Source organism: Polyodon spathula, chromosome 6 (assembly GCF_017654505.1).
Source record: "Polyodon spathula isolate WHYD16114869_AA chromosome 6, ASM1765450v1, whole genome shotgun sequence".
Classification (NCBI taxonomy): Eukaryota; Metazoa; Chordata; class Actinopteri; order Acipenseriformes; family Polyodontidae; genus Polyodon; species Polyodon spathula.
The window spans coordinates 1,500,933-1,521,180 of NC_054539.1; the positions used below are offsets into that span (position 1 = coordinate 1,500,933).

Genomic DNA, 20,248 nt, shown 5'->3' on the forward strand with positions numbered 1-20,248 from the left:
ACTGGAGCTCTGGAATGAGCAGGTCTGAGTGCAGGACCCACAGAACAAGCAAGGGAACAGCTCTGAAATGGGCTGGTCTGAGTGCAGGACCCACAGAACAAGCAGGGGAGCTGGAGCTCTGGAATGAGCAGGTCTGAGTGCAGGACCCACAGAACAAGCAGGGGAACTGGAGCTCTGGAATGAGCAGCTCTGAGTGCAGGACCCACAGAACAGGAATTACATTCTGTTACATTCAGCTGGGTCTGTAGTGACTTTGAAAACTTTGTTTAGGTTTTGGGGATGTACATTCTGCAATATACTGTACTGTTACAATGTGTCTGCTGTACAGTAATTCAGCCAACTTTAATGAACCAGCACACTTGAAGCAGTTTGACTGTCTTGAGATGTTTAGTGGCTGTTGAAAGCACATCATATATCTGTATCAAATCAAACTTTATTTATAAAGCGCCTTTCATGGCGAGCCATCCCAAGGCGCTTTTAACAAAAAAAGAACATTCAGAAGAACATTTAGTACAATAAAAACAATATAAACAATAAAAACAGCAAAAGAAAAGAACATTAATATGACACTGGGAGGCTTTAACTACACAGATTACTAAGTCTTATTTTAAAAGGCTGTCTGGGATGATTTTATATGGAGCAGAGTAGTGCTGTGAGGCACCTTTGGATTTCTGTGCAGTCTGATTTATGAAATGCCACTGCGTTGTAGATGCTGCTGGGTTAGTGAACCACTCGCCTGCATGGTTCTGTGAGGATGCACTATAGTTTCCATGAACTATTGTGACTGCTTACAAAGGTTTTTCACACCATAGTTCTTCTGCTTGATTAGAAATTATTCAGCAACCAGTCACTGTGCTCACATTGTTTTGTATGGGGTCAGCAATTCTGTTGTTGCTTTATAATGGAATGACAAATAATAATACTGTACTGTAGGTGATCTTGTTCCGTGGACTGGGTAGACAAGGATTGTAAGAGGCATGTGTCTGTGGTCTTTGAGGATTGCGAGCTCATTGAAAGACAATAGCGTCGATCGCTTCTCAATTCTGAGATTTTTTTTGTTCTCATTTTGAGCAGCCTCTTCCTGAAGGACAGTGTTTTTGTGACTTTGTGGTTTCTTCATATTCTGTTGCTTGAAATGTTTCAGCCTTAATCCTTTTGGGTAAAGGGACAAAGGTGTCCCACAAATAAAATAATACAAATTTTCTTATTTTTGCAATGAGGTGCATGAAATTGGGTTTCAGATTTACTGACAGTTGTTGGATCTGGCTATCGAAATTGTTAGTTTTCTCGTGATACTTGGGTCACTTTCTCAAATGTATTTTAAGATGAAACTGTTTGAAGTGCCCTGTGTACCTTAAGGGGTTCAAAATAAAAAAAAAAAAAAAAAAAAAAAAAAAAAAAAGTTTAATGCTAATCATTTAATGAATCTATTTACTTTAATTAGTCTTAATTCATTGGTTAGTAAATCATCCGCTAATTAATCTAATCAACCAGAAAAAATAAATATATATGAAATCTATGCTGTGACTGCTGCATTATTCGATTTGAATGGAAAGGCAGAACAAGACTCCTGTTGTATAGTGGATTGCTATCTACCTTTTTTATCAAACAATGTTGTTGAATTGAAATAAGTTTTATTGTATTGCGGTACTGAGTAAAAAATAAAATAATGAAACTCAGCTTGCAGTAGCATAGTGTACGTGCAGCTTTGAACGGGTATGAATTGCAGTTTTCCTTTCAGTGGGCTGCAGAGTGGGGATTCCAGACTTGCACGTGAGCATGGTTGACATCATCATGCTGGTTGTGTGTGTGTATGTAGGGGTTGCTGCAGAACAAGGGCACACAGCACAATCCTCAACAAGTAGTACGCTGCTTGGCAACCCACACAGTCTATTTTTGGTTGTGAATTAACTGTTCTTGAACACGGCAAGAAAAAAACAAAACAACCTCTGATGTTATGAAATGATGATGCTGTATTGAAAACATATGATGGAAGTAATCTCTGGCTACTTTTGAAGTGTTCATCTGTGAAAGCTGTGTTTAATTTCCCCTTGGTAAGTACTGTGCTGCTGGAAATCCACAGGTTCTCGGATACAAAGCGCTGCTTCCCTTTAGGCCTGCCTTGCACTCAGTGCATTGTGAATGCAGCCCTTCGTTCCTTGGAATTGGTTGGGTATTTGTAGACCACAACAATGCTGTATTGTTTGGCAGTCGTATCGCGCATCCTATGGGATGAGGTTGATCGTGTACTGTACACAGCATTCCTAACAGGCATACTGTTGCAGTGCCAAATATATTAAAATGGGTTGTAATCACTAACAGCAGGAAATGTTTATTTTAGATCATTTTACAGTAAGTGTCTCGAAAGACAGATTTATTATAAAACTATCCTCTGCATGGTGAAATTGCCTTACATTTTTACTGTTTTAGTATTCGAAAAACTGTTGATTTTATACAAACTTCCAAACGGATGGAAATAACACTCTTATTGCATTACAGTTTCACCCATTCCAGGCTTTCTTACAAGCTTGATTAGTCACAGGGTACAGGTAACAAGCACAGGTTTCTCTTATTAACCCTTTGCGGTCATTACAGTTTTCCCTACCCTGTCCCACATCATCAAAAAAAAATAAACAGCATGTGTAAAATAAACAGCATGTGTAAAATAAACAGCATGTGTGAAAATAAATTGGACCCGATGTGCCTGACAAGCGCTGAGTAAATGGACCAAACAGCTATGCAATGGAAGTCTTATTTCCATCCCTGCCTAACGTTGACGTGATAAGAAGACACCTCCCAGTGCGCATGTAAAATAGATGCTTCTCAAAGCAGCACAGTGTCTCGCTCTCTCTGAACACTACTTGAATGGTTATGTGTCAGAGTTTTAGGGGTTTGACTCCTAGTGACCTCCTGAAGCATGAAGCAGGTGAAAGCCAGTGTCCTGTATAAATCAGTTAACATTACTTGAATGGTCATGTGTCAGAGTTTCAGGGGCTTGACTCCTGTTGACCGCTGAAGCACGAAGCAGGTGAAAGCCAGTGTTCTCTATAAATCAGTGCTGTACCTGGCAGCTGGCTGACAGTAAAGTTTGTTCCCTCACTCCAGATGTCCTAAAATTATACTACTGATCAAGAGTTTGGAAGAGACAGTGATATTCATAAAACTGAAGTCACAGATGAAAACCAATACCTACTGCATTATTGAATTGGCAGAAAGATAGAGAATACTTGACATAGAATCACGAGTAGAAACTAAAACCATGCTTTCTCTGTTTCTGTGTTATGTCGCGATTGACAAGCTGTCTTTGTGTGTCTTTGGCATGTTGCTTTAAATAAGAAATTTTAAGGAAATGTTGGTATTAAGAGTTTTGTTTCTTTCACTTTTGAATTGAGAGTAAGTTGTTTATAGTCACGTTCATAATCATTTCAGTAAATACAAGTTTAGAATACAATTAAAGTCATGCAAGTGAATTGCGAGCGACAGCTTCCCACAATCCTTTCATTGATGAGGTCAATAGCACAGTAGACTGTAACCCCATCCTATATCCTCTGGGGGTGTCAACTGATCTTACAGCTGTCAGCATCACCAGGTTAGGCTGAGAGCAGTTATGGTGTGAGCAGATCAAGAGATATGAAAGAACAGCGTGCTGGACTTGCAGTTTTCAATTCTGTGGCTATTAACTCCGGTAGCCTCAAAACCAGTAAGCACAGAAAAAATTCTAAAATTTTATAAATATTAAATAAAAAGAACAGCATTAGAACTGTAATTATGATGTTATTGTTAGTTGTTCTGTGTTTTTGTTATTTTTATGCGCAATACTGTTAATTATACTAATTTAATGTGTTACTTGAACTAATAGTCTAGCGTTAGTGAACTGTACAGTATTGCGCACTGGAAAGCAAGTTGGATTTTAAAATCACATGGGTTGCCTGAACGAGATTAGCCCTGTACTGTAGAAGATTGGAGACCCGTCATGCTTCAGCTTGTGTTTCTAAAAACAGACTTGAGTTTGAAAGTGGGATCTGAAGACGACGCTGGTACATGCTCTAGTGATTTTGAAAGAACAGAACACATGGTGCCATGCTGCTAAGCTTTTGATTTCCATTGCAGTGTAAGGTGATCGTTTTGAAATGCTAACTAGGCCCACATGTACTGCAGTTCCGTGTTAAAGCATCGCATTTGTTGTGTTTTTTTAGGTGAAAATGCTCAAGCTGTGTAATGTGAGTCGTAATACATGTAGTGATTTTTAGTATCCATTTTTCGTTCACTGTGTTCTTTGTACACGTGATGTGTGGTACTGTGTTAACCCTTTGCAGTCTTATGTCGGACCAGGTCTGACATTACAATTTTCCATTTCCAGTCCGATGTCGGACCCTGGCCGACATTAAAAAGACGTCAAGCACGGGTCTCTAGTCGTTTTTTCTCCGGAATAAAGCAGTGAAAACCTTTCACTGGCCGAGTGAGACCGATAGGAGCCGAATGAAACCAGAAAAATGGCGTATCTGATAGCCCCATGCACTACAGGGATAACACGGACATAACGAATAGCTGCTTCTGCATCCAGCGCTCAAACAATATCACAGACATTTTGCAGAGCTTTTTGAGAGGTTATAAAAATAAAATAATGACTTTGATTGAATTATTGAAGAGTTTGGTGATGAAACGAGTGATAAGGAGAGGACTTATCAGTATGCACGTCTATAAAGATGTGAAATGTACAGCGAACAAGGGGTGGGGCTTGGCTGAAGTTACAATACTGAGTGTCCTTTTGCGAGTCGGTGCCTTCTAAACCTATTTTACTCTGGGGGGGGAAAAAAATAAATAAATAAAAATAAATTGGACCTGATGCGCCTGATAAGCGCTGAATAAATGGACTGCAAAGGGTTAAACCGGTCTCTGTCTTGGACTCCCGTGGTCATTTCCCCTGGAGAGTGGAATTGTCTCACCCCTTCAACACCTTTCCTGTTAGTAACCAACCAGCTGCTTCCCCCAATGACTGCCACTCCAGGATGCAAATAAGACTCCTGTTGCGTAGCAGATTCACCCATTCCAGGCTTGAACATGTGCTTGATTAGCCACAGTGTATAGGTAACAAGCTCAGGTGCCATTACACTTGCAGTGAGAAATGGAACTCTTTATTTTCAGATCCCTGGTGATGCACCAATAAGCCCAGTTTCGGATTTCATTTGACTCAAAGTAAACATGGTGATATAACAACCACTAGTGATCAGGAGACCAATGAGACAATTTATTAGTATGCACGTTTATACAGAGGTATGTGAAAAATACAGTGAACAAGGGGTGGGGCTTGGCTGGAGATACAGAACTGAGTGTCGTTTTGAGAGTTAAAGACTGGAGTAATTGCTTAGAAAGCAGTTTCCTGCAGTTGGTGAATATGTTTTAAAACTTGGCAGCCTATCTTAACTTGGCAACAATCTCTCAATGTCTTTCCTTTCCTCTGCCAAATTGATTAATTCAAGGCAGCAATTGTTGAGTTGCCAGAATTCAAAGCAGAAATTAAGATATTGGTTAATTTTTTCTTGTAAAAACAACAATTTCACAGATTCAGTGACTGGATTTTTTCTTTCTCTTGTTCTGTTTTGTACAGATTAGCTGAATAAGGGCAGTACATAGCAGTTTTACAGTTTCATGTGACATGTATTATTTACTAGAAATGTCTCAGAAGGGGGTCCCCAAGTGGCTCACTTGGTAAAAGCACTCCTGCATGGCGTGCAAGTGAGTCATACAACCAACCAGAGATCTTAACTTGGAATCCTGTTGTGTGAAGCAGCTTGTCTTCCTTGGGGGGGGGGGGGGGGGGTGCCCATTGGCGCTCCCGGGGTTGTGGAGGTGGGATCCAGCTCAGACTGTTTCTCTTCACCGCTCAAAGGCAACCCCTACAGGCCAGGTGCTGAGTGAGCTTGGGGGCGGAGATTTGCTAGGCTGGTCTTTGTCCTCCAGAGGCCGGTAGCCTGCATCCGCTGTTGGGTTTCTGGGTGTAAGAAGATGCCCACTGAGCCTCAGGTTCCTGAGCTGTGTGGGGAATCGCCGTGGTGAAGGAGAAATAATAACAATTGGGCATTCCAGATTGGGAGAAGAATCGGGTGTAAAATAATTGGAGATTCTAAATTTATTTAAAGAACAAAAAAAAAAAAGTTACATCTCGGAAGGTCGGTGAGCCCGGTAAGATCGTTCACTTTACAGCAGTTTCCTGGTGTACACTGCCTCCAGAAGCCGTCCTCTCTTTAGTACAGTATTACTAGATGGAGAATTCTGTGTGTACTGCTCTGTCAGCATTGCGTATAGCAATAGATGAAAAGTAACAGTTAGAAAAAAATGTTGTAGTTAAACAAGCACTATGTTCAGCTGTGCGAATCTCGAGTAGGACTCGGTTTATTGACAGTCTCGCGTACAGTGCAAGTTCTTCAGCTGTGAGAATCTCGAGTAGGACTCTGTTTATTGACAGTCTCGCGTACAGTGCAAGTTCTTCAGCTGTGCGAATCTCGAGGACTCGGTTTATTGACAGTCTCGCGTACAGTGCAAGTTCTTCAGCTGTGAGAATCTCGAGTAGGACTCGGTTTATTGACAGTCTCGCGTGCAGTGCAAGTTCTTCAGCTGTGCGAATCTCGAGTAGGACTCGGTTTATTGACAGTCTCGCGTACAGTGCAAGTTCTTCAGCTGTGAGAATCTCGAGTAGGACTCTGTTTATTGACAGTCTCGCGTACAGTGCAAGTTCTTCAGCTGTGAGAATCTCGAGTAGGACTCTGTTTATTGACAGTCTCGCGTACAGTGCAAGTTCTTCAGCTGTGAGAATCTCGAGTAGGACTCGGTTTATTGACAGTCTCGCGTACAGTGCAAGTTCTTCAGCTGTGAGAATCTCGAGTAGGACTCGGTTTATTGACAGTCTCGCGTACAGTGCAAGTTCTTCAGCTGTGCGAATCTCGAGTAGGACTCGGTTTATTGACAGTCTCGCGTACAGTGCAAGTTCTTCAGCTGTGAGAATCTCGAATCTCAGTAGGACTCTGTTTATTGACAGTCTCGCGTACAGTGCAAGTTCTTCAGCTGTGCGAATCTCGAGTAGGACTCTGTTTATTGACAGTCTCGCGTACAGTGCAAGTTTTTCAGCTGTGCGAATCTCGAGTAGGACTCTGTTTATTGACAGTCTCGCGTACAGTGCAAGTTCTTCAGCTGTGCGAATCTCGAGTAGGACTCTGTTTATTGACAGTCTCGCGTACAGTGCAAGTTCTTCAGCTGTGAGAATCTCGAGTAGGACTCGGTTTATTGACAGTCTCGCGTACAGTGCAAGTTCTTCAGCTGTGAGAATCTCGAGTAGGACTCTGTTTATTGACAGTCTCGCGTACAGTGCAAGTTCTTCAGCTGTGAGAATCTCGAGTAGGACTCGGTTTATTGACAGTCTCGCGTGCAGTGCAAGTTCTTCAGCTGTGCGAATCTCGAGTAGGACTCGGTTTATTGACAGTCTCGCGTACAGTGCAAGTTCTTCAGCTGTGCGAATCTCGAGTAGGACTCGGTTTATTGACAGTCTCGCGTACAGTGCAAGTTCTTCAGCTGTGAGAATCTCGAGTAGGACTCTGTTTATTGACAGTCTCGCGTACAGTGCAAGTTCTTCAGCTGTGCGAATCTCGAGTAGGACTCTGTTTATTGACAGTCTCGCGTACAGTGCAAGTTCTTCAGCTGTGCGAATCTCGAGTAGGACTCTGTTTATTGACAGTCTCGCGTACAGTGCAAGTTCTTCAGCTGTGCGAATCTCGAGTAGGACTCTGTTTATTGACAGTCTCGCGTACAGTGCAAGTTCTTCAGCTGTGAGAATCTCGAGTAGGACTCGGTTTATTGACAGTCTCGCGTACAGTGCAAGTTCTTCAGCTGTGAGAATCTCGAGTAGGACTCTGTTTATTGACAGTCTCGCGTACAGTGCAAGTTCTTCAGCTGTGAGAATCTCGAGTAGGACTCTGTTTATTGACAGTCTCGCGTACAGTGCAAGTTCTTCAGCTGTGCGAATCTCGAGTAGGACTCTGTTTATTGACAGTCTCGCGTACAGTGCAAGTTCTTCAGCTGTGCGAATCTCGAGTAGGACTCTGTTTATTGACAGTCTCGCGTACAGTGCAAGTTCTTCAGCTGTGAGAATCTCGAGTAGGACTCGGTTTATTGACAGTCTCGCGTACAGTGCAAGTTCTTCAGCTGTGCGAATCTCGAGTAGGACTCTGTTTATTGACAGTCTCGCGTACAGTGCAAGTTCTTCAGCTGTGAGAATCTCGAGTAGGACTCTGTTTATTGACAGTCTCGCGTACAGTGCAAGTTCTTCAGCTGTGCGAATCTCGAGTAGGACTCGGTTTATTGACAGTCTCGCGTACAGTGCTTCTACTGTCCTACAGTAGGAGGAGGTCATGGTCATCGCTGTCTCTGTTTATTTACAGCTGATGCAGCCAATGTGTGTTGCTGTTATTTGGGTATGTTTATCAGATCTGTCAATTTCATCTGGCTCTTGGTTTCTGTGTTGTTGTTTTTATTTCCCTTCAGGGTTTTGACGTGTTTAATTATTTACTATGTCCTGAAGTCAGGCAGACAAACAGGAAGCTAGCATTTAGGCTGTTTGAAAATACACTGCTGGCAGTTCTGCATGTTGTGAGCTGAGAAACTGTATCTAATGTGGATTTCAGGCAGGGTCAGCTTACATAGCCTGAAGAGTGCCTGCAACCTTGAAAACCAGGAAACTGCCACTCCAGCAGGGTAACCGTGCCGATACAACCCACTGCAGCATCTTTGTTACCTTAACTGCTAGAAATGTTAAGCAGCATTTCCTAGTGGTTTCAGTTCTAGTTGTTGTATTAAAAGGTTTGTCTGTTAACTGTTCTGTCATTACAAAACTAAATCTACAGGCAATCACTTTACACATTTACGTACCATTTAACAAGCAAATTTCTTAAAAGCACACACTCACACATGGGCATGTTAACATTTGCAACTTTTTTGCATTTTTTTGGTAAAAGGATAATGATACAGACTGCCAAGAAACACTTAAAGATGCATGGAGTTCTTAAATTTTATACTGGGTGATTTGAGGCATAATTGGCAAAATAACATGGGTTAAATTGATTACAAAAGAAAAAAAGAACCAAATTCCTTGTTGAAATTGTGAATTCCATGTTGCTCCTCAGTGAAAGAAAAAAAAATCGTGAAGTGTGTGCTGGACCAAAATACGGATAGGATATCCGATCTTAAAATAATACCAAACAATGACCGAGCCACAGAAAACCAGAGTTGGGTTGGTTGCAATGAGGTAAGAAGTAGAAATGACTTGCTGATGCAGGGCGTTCAGTTCATGCCTCGCTGTCAGATGTTAAAATTACTAGCAATCGAGGAGAAACGCTCATGTAATAGGATGGGAAGTAGGGTCACTCTGGAGCCAACCTCAACACACCTGAACTCCTTCCGAAAACAGATCAGAGTCGCAGCTTCAGAGCCTTGGGTGTGTGTTTTATTAGCGCTAATGCCTGGTCTGTGCAGAGGATTTGGATAGCATTAGACATGCATTTATGATGATACATTCTTTTTAAGCTGTTTTGTTTTCACAAGTTCTAATAATGTGACGTGATCAAAGGCTAAAACCTGGAATAGGTGAAACTGTAAATAGGAGACTACTTTCCACCCCTGTGGAATAGATTATTGTGGTGCAATACTCTGAAGACGAAGACCTGCAGGGACTGTCGTGCTTGCTGAGAGGGAGCGAGTGTGAGAATACATTAAGAGAGAAGGCAGTGGCAAACTAGCAAGTCTGTGAGGTTGGTGAAACTGTGGATCAGGCTGTGCAGTTCCTGTGCTGGAGTAAACTGTGTGTTTGTCCTGAAGTACTGCTGATCACCCTTTCTGTGCTAGTTGTAATCCAGCAATGACTTTTATAATCTAAACGTTTCCAGTTGGAAATCTTTACTGGAGGGGAGTCTGCAGGCACAAACCAAAGCGAGCTCAGAACTTGGAGCCCAGCAGTGCCCCAGGCTACAACACTTAAAATATCTGGAAGCGGTCTGTCTTCTCCCCCCACCCCAGATGGCTTAGTCTCCGATAGGGAATCCTCTGAATGAACTGGGGGCCGGTGTCCTGTGGCACAGCGGAATTTGAAATCCAAGACTTGAAATAAAAATAGCCGCTCCATGCCATAGCGTGTTCGTAGAAGCTGACAGCTGGGAGCAGTAGCGTAGCTAAGGGGTGGTTTAAGGGGTTTGACCCCCCCCCCCCCGAAATGAATGATTGAACTACGTGGGATGGTAAAAAAAAAATATCAGCAATGTGCAAGAATGTGCAAAAAAAAAACAGTTACACCCCACCCCACCCCCGCCGCAGATTTAAAAAAAAAAAATAAAAAAAAACATCGCAAATCTGTTACTCTGTCACCCGTTCAACACAAGGAAACGACACGGTGGTTGAGGTGAAACATTTAGCTTTATAACTTGTTATTTCTAATTTATCATTATCTCCTTAATGCTACGTACGCTGAGTGGTGAGTGCGTGCCAATAGTTAAGGAATAAAATATGAAAAGGCCTTTTGAAACCAAACAGAGCTTTTGTAAATGCATATCCAGAGGGCACAGTAGTTGGAAGCTCAGAAGTAGAAGAGCTGATCTCTCTGTTATTCTGTTAATATGTAACATACATTTTAAAATGTTTGTAATGATATTCTGTTAAATACTCACACTGTTCTGTTGTTAAAGTACTATTCATATGGTAAACCTATGTAAGTCTTGTTCAATGTATGAACGTTAAGTTAGTTTTGTTTTTTGTTTTTTTTAATTGGCACTAGGACACTTAAGTACAAAACTAAAAGAACGTCAAGAAAAATCTGAATTCTACAAAGCAGCAGTAATCATTTCAAATCTGTGATGCAACAACTAAAACACCTGTACATCAGGAATTGGATTCAGCTTATAGAGAAAAATAGGCAGAAGCTATTTTTATGTTTGAATAACTCTCAAATATTGCTTATTATAGTTGTACTCTTAGTATGTTGCTTACATTTACTAGCAAATGTGTTCCAAACTGCACTGAAAGGCACATTTCCTTAAAGTATGCTATAACGTTGCTGAGGTGAGGTGGGGTCCCAGGGACCCTTTTGTGTATCTTGAAGAATGTAGTGAACCCGTCAAGCTGCAAGGCTGGATCCACCCTGTTAATCACTAACTGATTGATTGTGTTCACTGTTAAATAAAACCAAAATCCTACAAGCTGTATTCTACTTTGTTTTTGTGTTGTGTAACATGGAGGGGGCAAGTAGATTTAAGAAGGACAAGTAGACCGTGCTGCTTTCAGGGAGTTTCTTTAACTCCTGAACTGTAGCAAAGTGATCATGTTGTTAATTCTGTCTTTGTTCTGAGCTGGATTTCGTTTTAGCCCAGTTTAGAAAGGTAATACATTTATGCCGTCTATTTTTGGAAACGGATAATGTTCTTAGTTCAGGTTCATGGAAAGCAGCTTAAAACTGCTGCATTCATGAGGTCTGATGAGGGTTAGTGGGCATGATTAATTAAGTGCATACAGTGTCAAGGTACATGTTGTCAGTTTAAACAATAATCACAAACCTACTAGAACACTGCTTAATTCTACAAGAAATGCACATGATGAGCTAAGCAAGTTGAAATTGTGCTGATGAGTAAAGAAACCTGACTTACAGCAGGTGTGCTGGAGTATGTGTGATGACTTGCCTGACTGGAGAGGTAAAGGGCAAGTATTACGGTGTAGTAGACTGGTAAGAAGAAAAGTATCTAACTTCGAGCTTGACAAGCCCATGAGTAAGAGCTGTGTGCTTCTCATTTCCAGAATCCTACTGACAAATGACAACATAGTGTGGTTGAGATTTCATAAGACTATCAGTACACCAGGCTGGTACCAGCCATCATCCAAATTTGAGAGAGATCAAGGGGTGCTAAGTTAAATCATCATCCATAACCCAAAAGCCACAACATACTAGGACTTCATAGAGTTTTGTAACTAAATTGTATCGTTTACAGTTTTGAAAATTTATTTGTGGCAAATTCACAAAACCATATAATTGATGTACAGTATGTAGGATTCGCCAATTATCTCACTGTGTTATTATATACTGACTGCTCTACATATCGGACCACAGTGGTTTGCGTCTTTTAGACAGATGTAATTGGCTAATTCACTTTTTTAGTATCAGTACTTCCTCGCATGACAAATAAAAAGTTGTAACTAGGCACAGTCTGCAAAGAAGCCACTGTAGCTGCATCTACCGTGACACATTGTCTACAGGCAGGTCTAAAGTACAGTACTTTTAAAGGGCCTATTTACATGATTCTTGTAAATGTGACATTGTAGTCTATGAACTGAGTGGTTTTGAAGTCATGGATGAAATGCAGAGATACTTGAGAAACAGAATATGTCCTCATACCTTAATCTTTTTAGATGTGGTTAAACTTTATAACTGGAAAATGAGACACATTATTTATATTGCAGGAATAGTTCTGGTTTTATTATAATAATAATAATGAATTAATCTTTTGCATGTTTATATAAAAGTGTTAATTGTGCCTGTCATTGCTTTTGGTTTTGCTGCTCGCCAATTTCCTGCACCTTTTTTATTTTTTTTTTTAATGAATTTGGGGACGGCCCTGTGGCAGAAGATAAATGTTCGGGTCATGCGTTCATATTTCATTGGGTCATGCGTTCATGTTTCATTGGGTCATGCGTTCATGTTTCATTGGGTCATGCGTTCATGTTTCATTGGGTCATGCGTTCATGTTTCATTGGGTCATGCGTTCATATTTCATTGGGTCATGCCTTCATATTTCATTGGGTCATGCCTTCATATATCATTGGGTCATGCCTTCAAATATCATTGGGTCATGCCTTCATATTTCATTGGGTCATGCATATTTCATTGGGTCATGCTTTCATATTTCATTGGGTCATGCCTTCATATTTTAGTGGGTCATGCTTTCATATTTTAGTGGGTCATGCCTTCATATTTTAGTGGGTCATATTTCATTGGGTCATGCCTTCATATTTTAGTGGGTCATGCCTTCATATTTCATTGGGTCATGCCTTCATATTTTAGTGGGTCATGCCTTCATATTTTAGTGGGTCATGCCTTCATATTTTAGTGGGTCATGCTTTCATATTTTAGTGGGTCATGCCTTCATATTTCAGTGGGTCATGCTTTCATATTTTAGTGGGTCATGCCTTCATATTTTAGTGGGTCATGGGTCATGGGTCATGCCTTCATATTTTATTGGGTCATGCCTTCATATTTCATTGGGTCATGCCTTCATATTTCATTGGGTCATGCCTTCATATTTCAGTGGGTCATGCCTTCATATTTTAGTGGGTCATGCCTTCATATTTTAGTGGGTCATGCCTTCATATTTTATTGGGTCATGCCTTCATATTTCATTGGGTCATGCCTTCATATTTCATTGGGTCATGCCTTCATATTTCATTGGGTCATGCTTTCATATTTTAGTGGGTCATGCCTTCATATTTCATTGGGTCATGCTTTCATATTTTATTGGGTCATGCCTTCATATTTTAGTGGGTCATGCTTTCATATTTTAGTGGGTCATGCCTTCATATTTTATTGGGTCATGCCTTCATATTTTAGTGGGTCATGCCTTCATATTTCAGTGGGTCATGCCTTCATATTTTAGTGGGTCATGCCTTCATATTTTAGTGGGTCATGCCTTCATATTTCATTGGGTCATGCCTTCATATTTCATTGGGTCATGCCTTCATATTTCATATGCCTTCATATTTCATTGGGTCATGCCTTCATATATCATTGGGTCATGCCTTCATATTTCAGTGGGTCATGCCTTCATATTTCAGTGGGTCATGCCTTCATATTTCAGTGGGTCATGCCTTCATATTTTAGTGGGTCATGCCTTCATATTTTAGTGGGTCATGCCTTCATATTTTAGTGGGTCATGCCTTCATATTTTAGTGGGTCATGCCTTCATATTTTAGTGGGTCATGCCTTCATATTTCAGTGGGTCATGCCTTCATATTTTAGTGGGTCATGCCTTCATATTTTAGTGGGTCATGCCTTCATATTTCATTGGGTCATGCCTTCATATTTCATTGGGTCATGCCTTCATATTTTAGTGGGTCATGCCTTCATATTTCATTGGGTCATGCCTTCATATTTTAGTGGGTCATGCCTTCATATTTCAGTGGGTCATGCTTTCATATTTTAGTGGGTCATGCTTTCATATTTTAGTGGGTCATGCTTTCATATTTTAGTGGGTCATGCCTTCATATTTTAGTGGGTCATGCTTTCATATTTTATTGGGTCATGCCTTCATATTTTAGTGGGTCATGCCTTCATATTTTAGTGGGTCATGCCTTCATATTTTAGTGGGTCATGCCTTCATATTTTATTGGGTCATGCCTTCATATTTTAGTGGGTCATGCCTTCATATTTTAGTGGGTCATGCCTTCATATTTTAGTGGGTCATGCTTTCATATTTCATTGAGTCATGCTTTCATCCTGATTTGCCTAGTCATGCTGAGCTCAGTCATGCTACGAAGCTTTATGACTTTTGACAGAAGAGCACGCAGCAATAGAACTGGCGCTGGGTAAAAACAAAGCCCTGCCCTGAATGTTGAAACTTTTGGCACGTGGCTTCCACATTAGCTGGGAGTAGGAGGATGTGGGAGCTCGGCTAACGAAAACAAACCACTGCTGCTTGATTGTTTTCCCCTCGGGGGGTGCAGCAATACTGCCTGCTTCAGAGCAGCAAAACTACCTCCTTATACCTCTGGGGACGTGGCCAAGAACCGAGGTGACTTGCTCAGTTTAAAATGAGTAAGCGCTGCCCTCCTATATTTCACTTTTCTGTTAGTCTTATAATCACAAAAAGCCTTTCACTTTTATATTTGTTTCCTTTAAAATTCAGATGTGCTAGTATTAGACCCTTTTCTGAAGGTACAGTAGTTCAGCTAGCTAATTATATAGCTGGCTGCTTTTAATGTTTTACAAACAGAAGTGACCAAACTTGATTTGCTGTGGGTTGGCAAGTTTTAAGGATACAGTATTCAAGTTTAACATTTCTCCCAGTGCTGTAATTTTGGGAGACCAGAATGGATGATGTTTGGGGTGTCTTATTCTGGGAGTGCAGCCCCAGCCCACACAGGCAGTTTAATGTGTGTAAATTAGAAGAAAATGCATCCAACTGAAAGCACCAACCCAGGTGTTTTTAATGTTTTCTATGCATTTGTCAGGACAGAAACAGCCTGTTCTTTCCTCTAATTCTAGAACATAGTCTTACTCAGAACGCCTGGCTCCAGGTTCCAGTGCTGCTGATTCAGGCTGTGCCTGGCCTAATGATGTCCTGTGTCTGTCATGTGGATTATTTGCGGTCATTAAGCCAACTGAAGTCAGAGTTGCTCATGAAAGAGTGATCTGAGGGGTCATCCCCAGACAGTGCTGTAGAATTAGCAGTGAACAGCTGTTGTGACTCTCCCTGATCTGCTGCTGTCTGAGATCACTGACGTGTCATGGCCTTGAAAGTGTTGACCTGGCATTGCTACCCAATGCCATTACGTAATGTGTTGACATTGCTTCATTTTTCAAGTCACACTTTTTTTTTCCATTAAAAAGATGCACTCATTCTGGTAAATGGGAGTTTTAAAATAACTCAAAGCCTGACACTTTTCGGCTCTCATAAGTATCTAGTCACTACGAATGGACACAAGGGCGATGAGTGCACAGGTAAGATTTGAATGTTGGGTAAGATCTGCTGCAATTATTGACTTAGCTCCAGGTGCTTTAAAGAAACCCCCAAAACTATTGCTATGGTAATGGAAACAATATTATAACTTCCATAAAGCTAGGACTTATTAGCAGTTGGGTTGAGAGGGCTGTTGCATGGTCACTGATATCAAACTAATGGCATCAAGTTCAATACCTTTTCCATGTTGTGGAATGTCCCTGTCAATCAGTTTGATATTGATGCTAAATGCTACATTTGGACTGGCCCAGTTCAGAATGAATGTGAACTGTGCTGATATTTGTTTAATTGGGGTATATCACGCCATTGTAATCTACTGCACTGGTTTGCATTGTTTTTGGAGTTACTTTGCTCTCATGAGGTTTACCCAGACATTGCTTATTTATTTCTGTAATGAGGAACGTGACCTCAGCACTGAACTGCTGCCCAGGGCATGTTGCCAGCAATGTACAGGCTGTATCAGGGCTCCGTGTAAGGGAATCGCTGTGCACTCTTCACAGCCTTGGCAGTAAATGTGTAATCATTACCAGCTCATCCATCCAGCTTTAAACGACCTGGTCAAAGATATTCACTAAATAAACTGACACTCTTCAGTCATTATCAGTGTCTTAGCCCATGGTAACCCCGGTTCTAGTACACAGTAAGATCAAACCAAAGACATGTACAGCGTGAGCACTACAGCACTTCATCCTGGGTCACCAGTGCAAACCTAGCATTCACAGCAGTCTTTTGTTGAAGAAACAGAAATGCCAAGAAGCTTTGCTTTTTACTTCTATTGTCTAAGCATGGCTTTGGAAAGAAGTGTTCAGTGAAGTTAAGATGACATGTTCTTGAACTTGTTTGGTAAGCTAAAATAAAATGCTGGTAGGTTAATACAGATGTGATGTGGGATGTATAACTTGATTTTACAGTCTGTTAATTATTACTTTTTAAATTTTAGACATTTTGAAAAACGGAAGTACCTAGTATTAACTAAAAACAAAAAACAGCACTGTAAAAAGGGTTATTTTGAAACTAAACATGGTGTAGCTTCCTTTTGTTTATCAGTGTTGAGCATGTAGGGAAAAAAAACTATTGTGAAAAAAGTATTTTAAACACAAAGTTTTTTTCCTAAAACTAAAGTCTCAAAAAGGGGGGAGCGACTTTTACGTCAGTGCAACCTATACAACGATTTTTATGGTAGGTAACAAGTTCAGGGGTGTGTCATTAAATTCATAGTAAAAACAGGAATGGATCAAACTGCTGTGGTAGTCTTATTCCCATCCCTGGAACAGTATATTGTGTAGTTTGTTCAATTTGCAACTTCGCTGCTACTGTACCTGCAGGGTATCCTATGAAAATGATTACGTAAAAGCGCAAAATGCTTGAAATTCGTAGAGTGTCAATTTTTGGGACAGCTACACATTTGCTGATCTAATCCTAAGCACTGACCCAGACACAACATTACACATTCTTAGACCTAAACTGCCTAAACCAGTGCTTGAGACATTTCTTACTGGTGAAAATGTCAATCATCAAAAATACGCCATGCACAGGTTTGGAAAAAGCAGAGAAAACCTTTCATGGTCGATTTGAGACCGATAGGAGCCGAGAGAAGCTGGGGGGGAAAGAGAAAAAAAAAAAGTCAGACATAGTCCGTGCACCACAGACATAACACGGTCACAGACAAACAAGATAGCTGCTTCCGCATCCAGCGCTCGGAGAATATCACAGACATTTGCCAAGCTTTTTGAGATGTTATAGTAATAAAATAATGACTTGGACATAAAATGAGTGATCTGGAGATGATTTATCAGTATGCACGACTATGAAGAGGTATGTGATCAATACAGCCAACAAGAGGTGGCGTGGAGCTGGAGATGCAGTACTGAGTGTCCTGTTGATATGCAGGGCCTTTTAAACCTGTTTTACTATGAATAAAATTACTTTTAAACAGGTTGTATAAAATGAACAGCGCGTGTGAAAATAAATTGGACCCGACGTGCTGAATAAATGGACTGCAAAGGGTTAAATGACTCTGTACATCTCCTTGGGAACTGTTGATTGCAGGATTGGGCATTTCTCCTGCTGGATGTGTAAAAAGGATTTTGTAGTGGGTTAAATTATTTCTGTTAATGTGTTTTATGTGTTAATGGCATGTAACGTACGGTTAAACTAAGCTGAAACTGCATCTTTTAAATTTATTTTTTCTTTTTTTCCCCAGGAGAAGCATTGAATCATGGGGGCGTTTTTGGACAAGCCGAAGACAGAGAAGCACACAGGTCACGGTTCCGGGAATGGGCTGCGCTTTGGGCTGAGCAGCATGCAGGGCTGGCGCGTGGAGATGGAGGATGCCCACACAGCAGTGCTGGGGGTCCCGCATGGCCTGGACAACTGGTCCTTCTTTGCCGTCTATGACGGGCATGCCGGCTCCCGGGTCGCCAACTACTGCTCCAAGCATCTCCTGGAACACATCACGGGCAGCGAAGACTTCTGGGGCACGGAAAAGCCGGGCTCTACACTGGAGCCCACGGTGGAGGGCGTCAAGAGCGGCATCAGAACTGGCTTTTTGAAAATCGACGAGTACATGCGCAATTTCTCGGATCTGCGCAACGGTATGGACCGCAGCGGCTCGACTGCGGTGGCCGTGCTCCTTTCTCCGGAGCACCTGTACTTTATCAACTGCGGAGACTCGCGGGCCGTGCTGTACCGCAACTCGCAGGTCTGCTTCTCCACGCAGGACCACAAGCCCTGCAACCCCCGCGAGAAGGAGCGCATCCAGAACGCGGGCGGCAGCGTGATGATCCAGCGGGTGAACGGCTCGCTGGCCGTGTCGCGCGCCCTTGGGGACTACGACTACAAGTGCGTGGACGGCAAGGGCCCCACAGAGCAGCTGGTGTCCCCCGAGCCCGAGGTGTACGAGATTCCCAGGTGCGAGGAGGACGAGTTCGTGGTGCTGGCCTGCGACGGAATCTGGGATGTCATGAGCAACGAGGAGCTCTGCGAGTTTGTCAAGTCCAGGCTGGAGATAACGGACGACCTGGAGAAAGTGTGCAACTCTGTCGTGGACACCTGCTTACACAAGGTACACAGCATGGCTGCCACTGCAGGGATGGGAATAAGACTGCCATGGCATAGCAGTTTGATCCACTCCTGCTTTCACTATGAGTTTAATAAGACACCCCTCAGCTTGTTTCTTATACACTGTGGCTTATCAAGCTTGTATTAAAACTTGAAATGGGCAAAACTGCTGTGCAATAGGAGTCCTCTTTCCATCCTGCTGCACCACAGAGTGTATGGAATTAAAAAAAAAAAAAAATCTCTGAAATTTGGATTTGGTAATTAAGTTGCTTAATACTTCAAAACTGGTCTTGTTCTAGAATGCTTCACTTTTTACTTTGTACCAGTCCCACTTGTGTGGCCTAGTTATAGTTTTATTAAAACTTCAGGTTTGCCAAGAGTATTCTCCAGTGCAAAGTTTGTGAAGTAAATAAAATAATAATATTCATAAGGCTTTAACTCATAAGTTGTTTAAAGAATGTTTAAACTTGACCTCTCTCACTCAAGTGCTCTGCTCATCTATCTGCGTATATGATCTGCGGCTTGGGGCGAAGTGCAAGTGGATCTGGAGTACACTCTGCCTTGCTGGCTCCCTGTCTGTATGCTCTTATTCAGATTTTACTGAACTCTTCTACCTCTGCCCCATCACAGGACTGCAGCTGGATGGAAGCAGTTCAGCAGCAGAGATAAGAACAGAGTACTTGCAATCCATTAAGTCTGCCTCTCAGACTGTCAAAAGGAGTTTTCAGACTTGGAGAAGTGTTCAGACTGAATGTAGTGTCTCATACGAATCCAATTATTATTGCAATCAGGTTAATTACTCTTTCAGTTTCCACCACAAACGTGAATACGTGAGTTTGTGTGGTTAAGTGATATTCTCAAGCCAGCCGTGTACTACATGAATCACCCTTGCTTCATTAGTTACCAGTTGGGAATGTGTTCTGTACGTACAGTGCAGAATGTTATACTTCCAAGTGTACGCTTCTTTAAAGAAGCACTTGTGCAGTTTTGTTGAAACTTGGTAAGGACTTTAGTAGAAGGTTTTGGGAGGTGTCAGTCTGTGTTTGTACTTACATGATAGTCTGTACAGGATTGAAAAAACATAGGAGGTGGTTTTGGGTGGAGGGTGCTTGGAGAGCTGGAGGTCCTGGTGGGGGTTGAGGGGGTCCTGGTGTTGGATGGCTGTAGGGGGGTCCTGGTGCTGGGAGAGCAAGGGGTCCTGGTGTTAGGGTGGTGGTGGGTGGGGCGTTGGGGGGGTCTCTCACCCCCCAGGATCTCAGGGGGAACTAGGTCCCCCAGGGATCCACCCCCCTACCAGAGCAGGCAGGGTGGGGGGGTCGTTTGCCCAGGGGGGGTTTGCTGGGAGAGCATTGTATGCTGTCCCAAGCATACTGCGGTTTCGAGTAGGACGTAACACAAGGTCAGAGCGGATACCTACCTACAAACCCAAG

At 42.0% G+C, this 20,248-nt stretch overlaps 1 protein-coding gene across 3 annotated transcripts in view; it reads left to right on the forward strand.

Annotated features, from left to right (window-relative positions):
* LOC121316675 (protein phosphatase 1B) overlaps positions 1-20,248 on the forward strand; it is a 52,720-nt gene that overhangs the window by 19,127 nt on the left and 13,345 nt on the right. For all 3 annotated transcript variants that reach the window (XM_041251724.1, XM_041251725.1, XM_041251726.1), the window contains exon 2: positions 17,962-18,822. In XM_041251724.1, coding sequence (XP_041107658.1) covers positions 17,977-18,822 — 846 coding nt within the window. In that variant the 5' untranslated portion in view covers positions 17,962-17,976. The remainder of the gene's footprint in view (positions 1-17,961; positions 18,823-20,248) is intronic.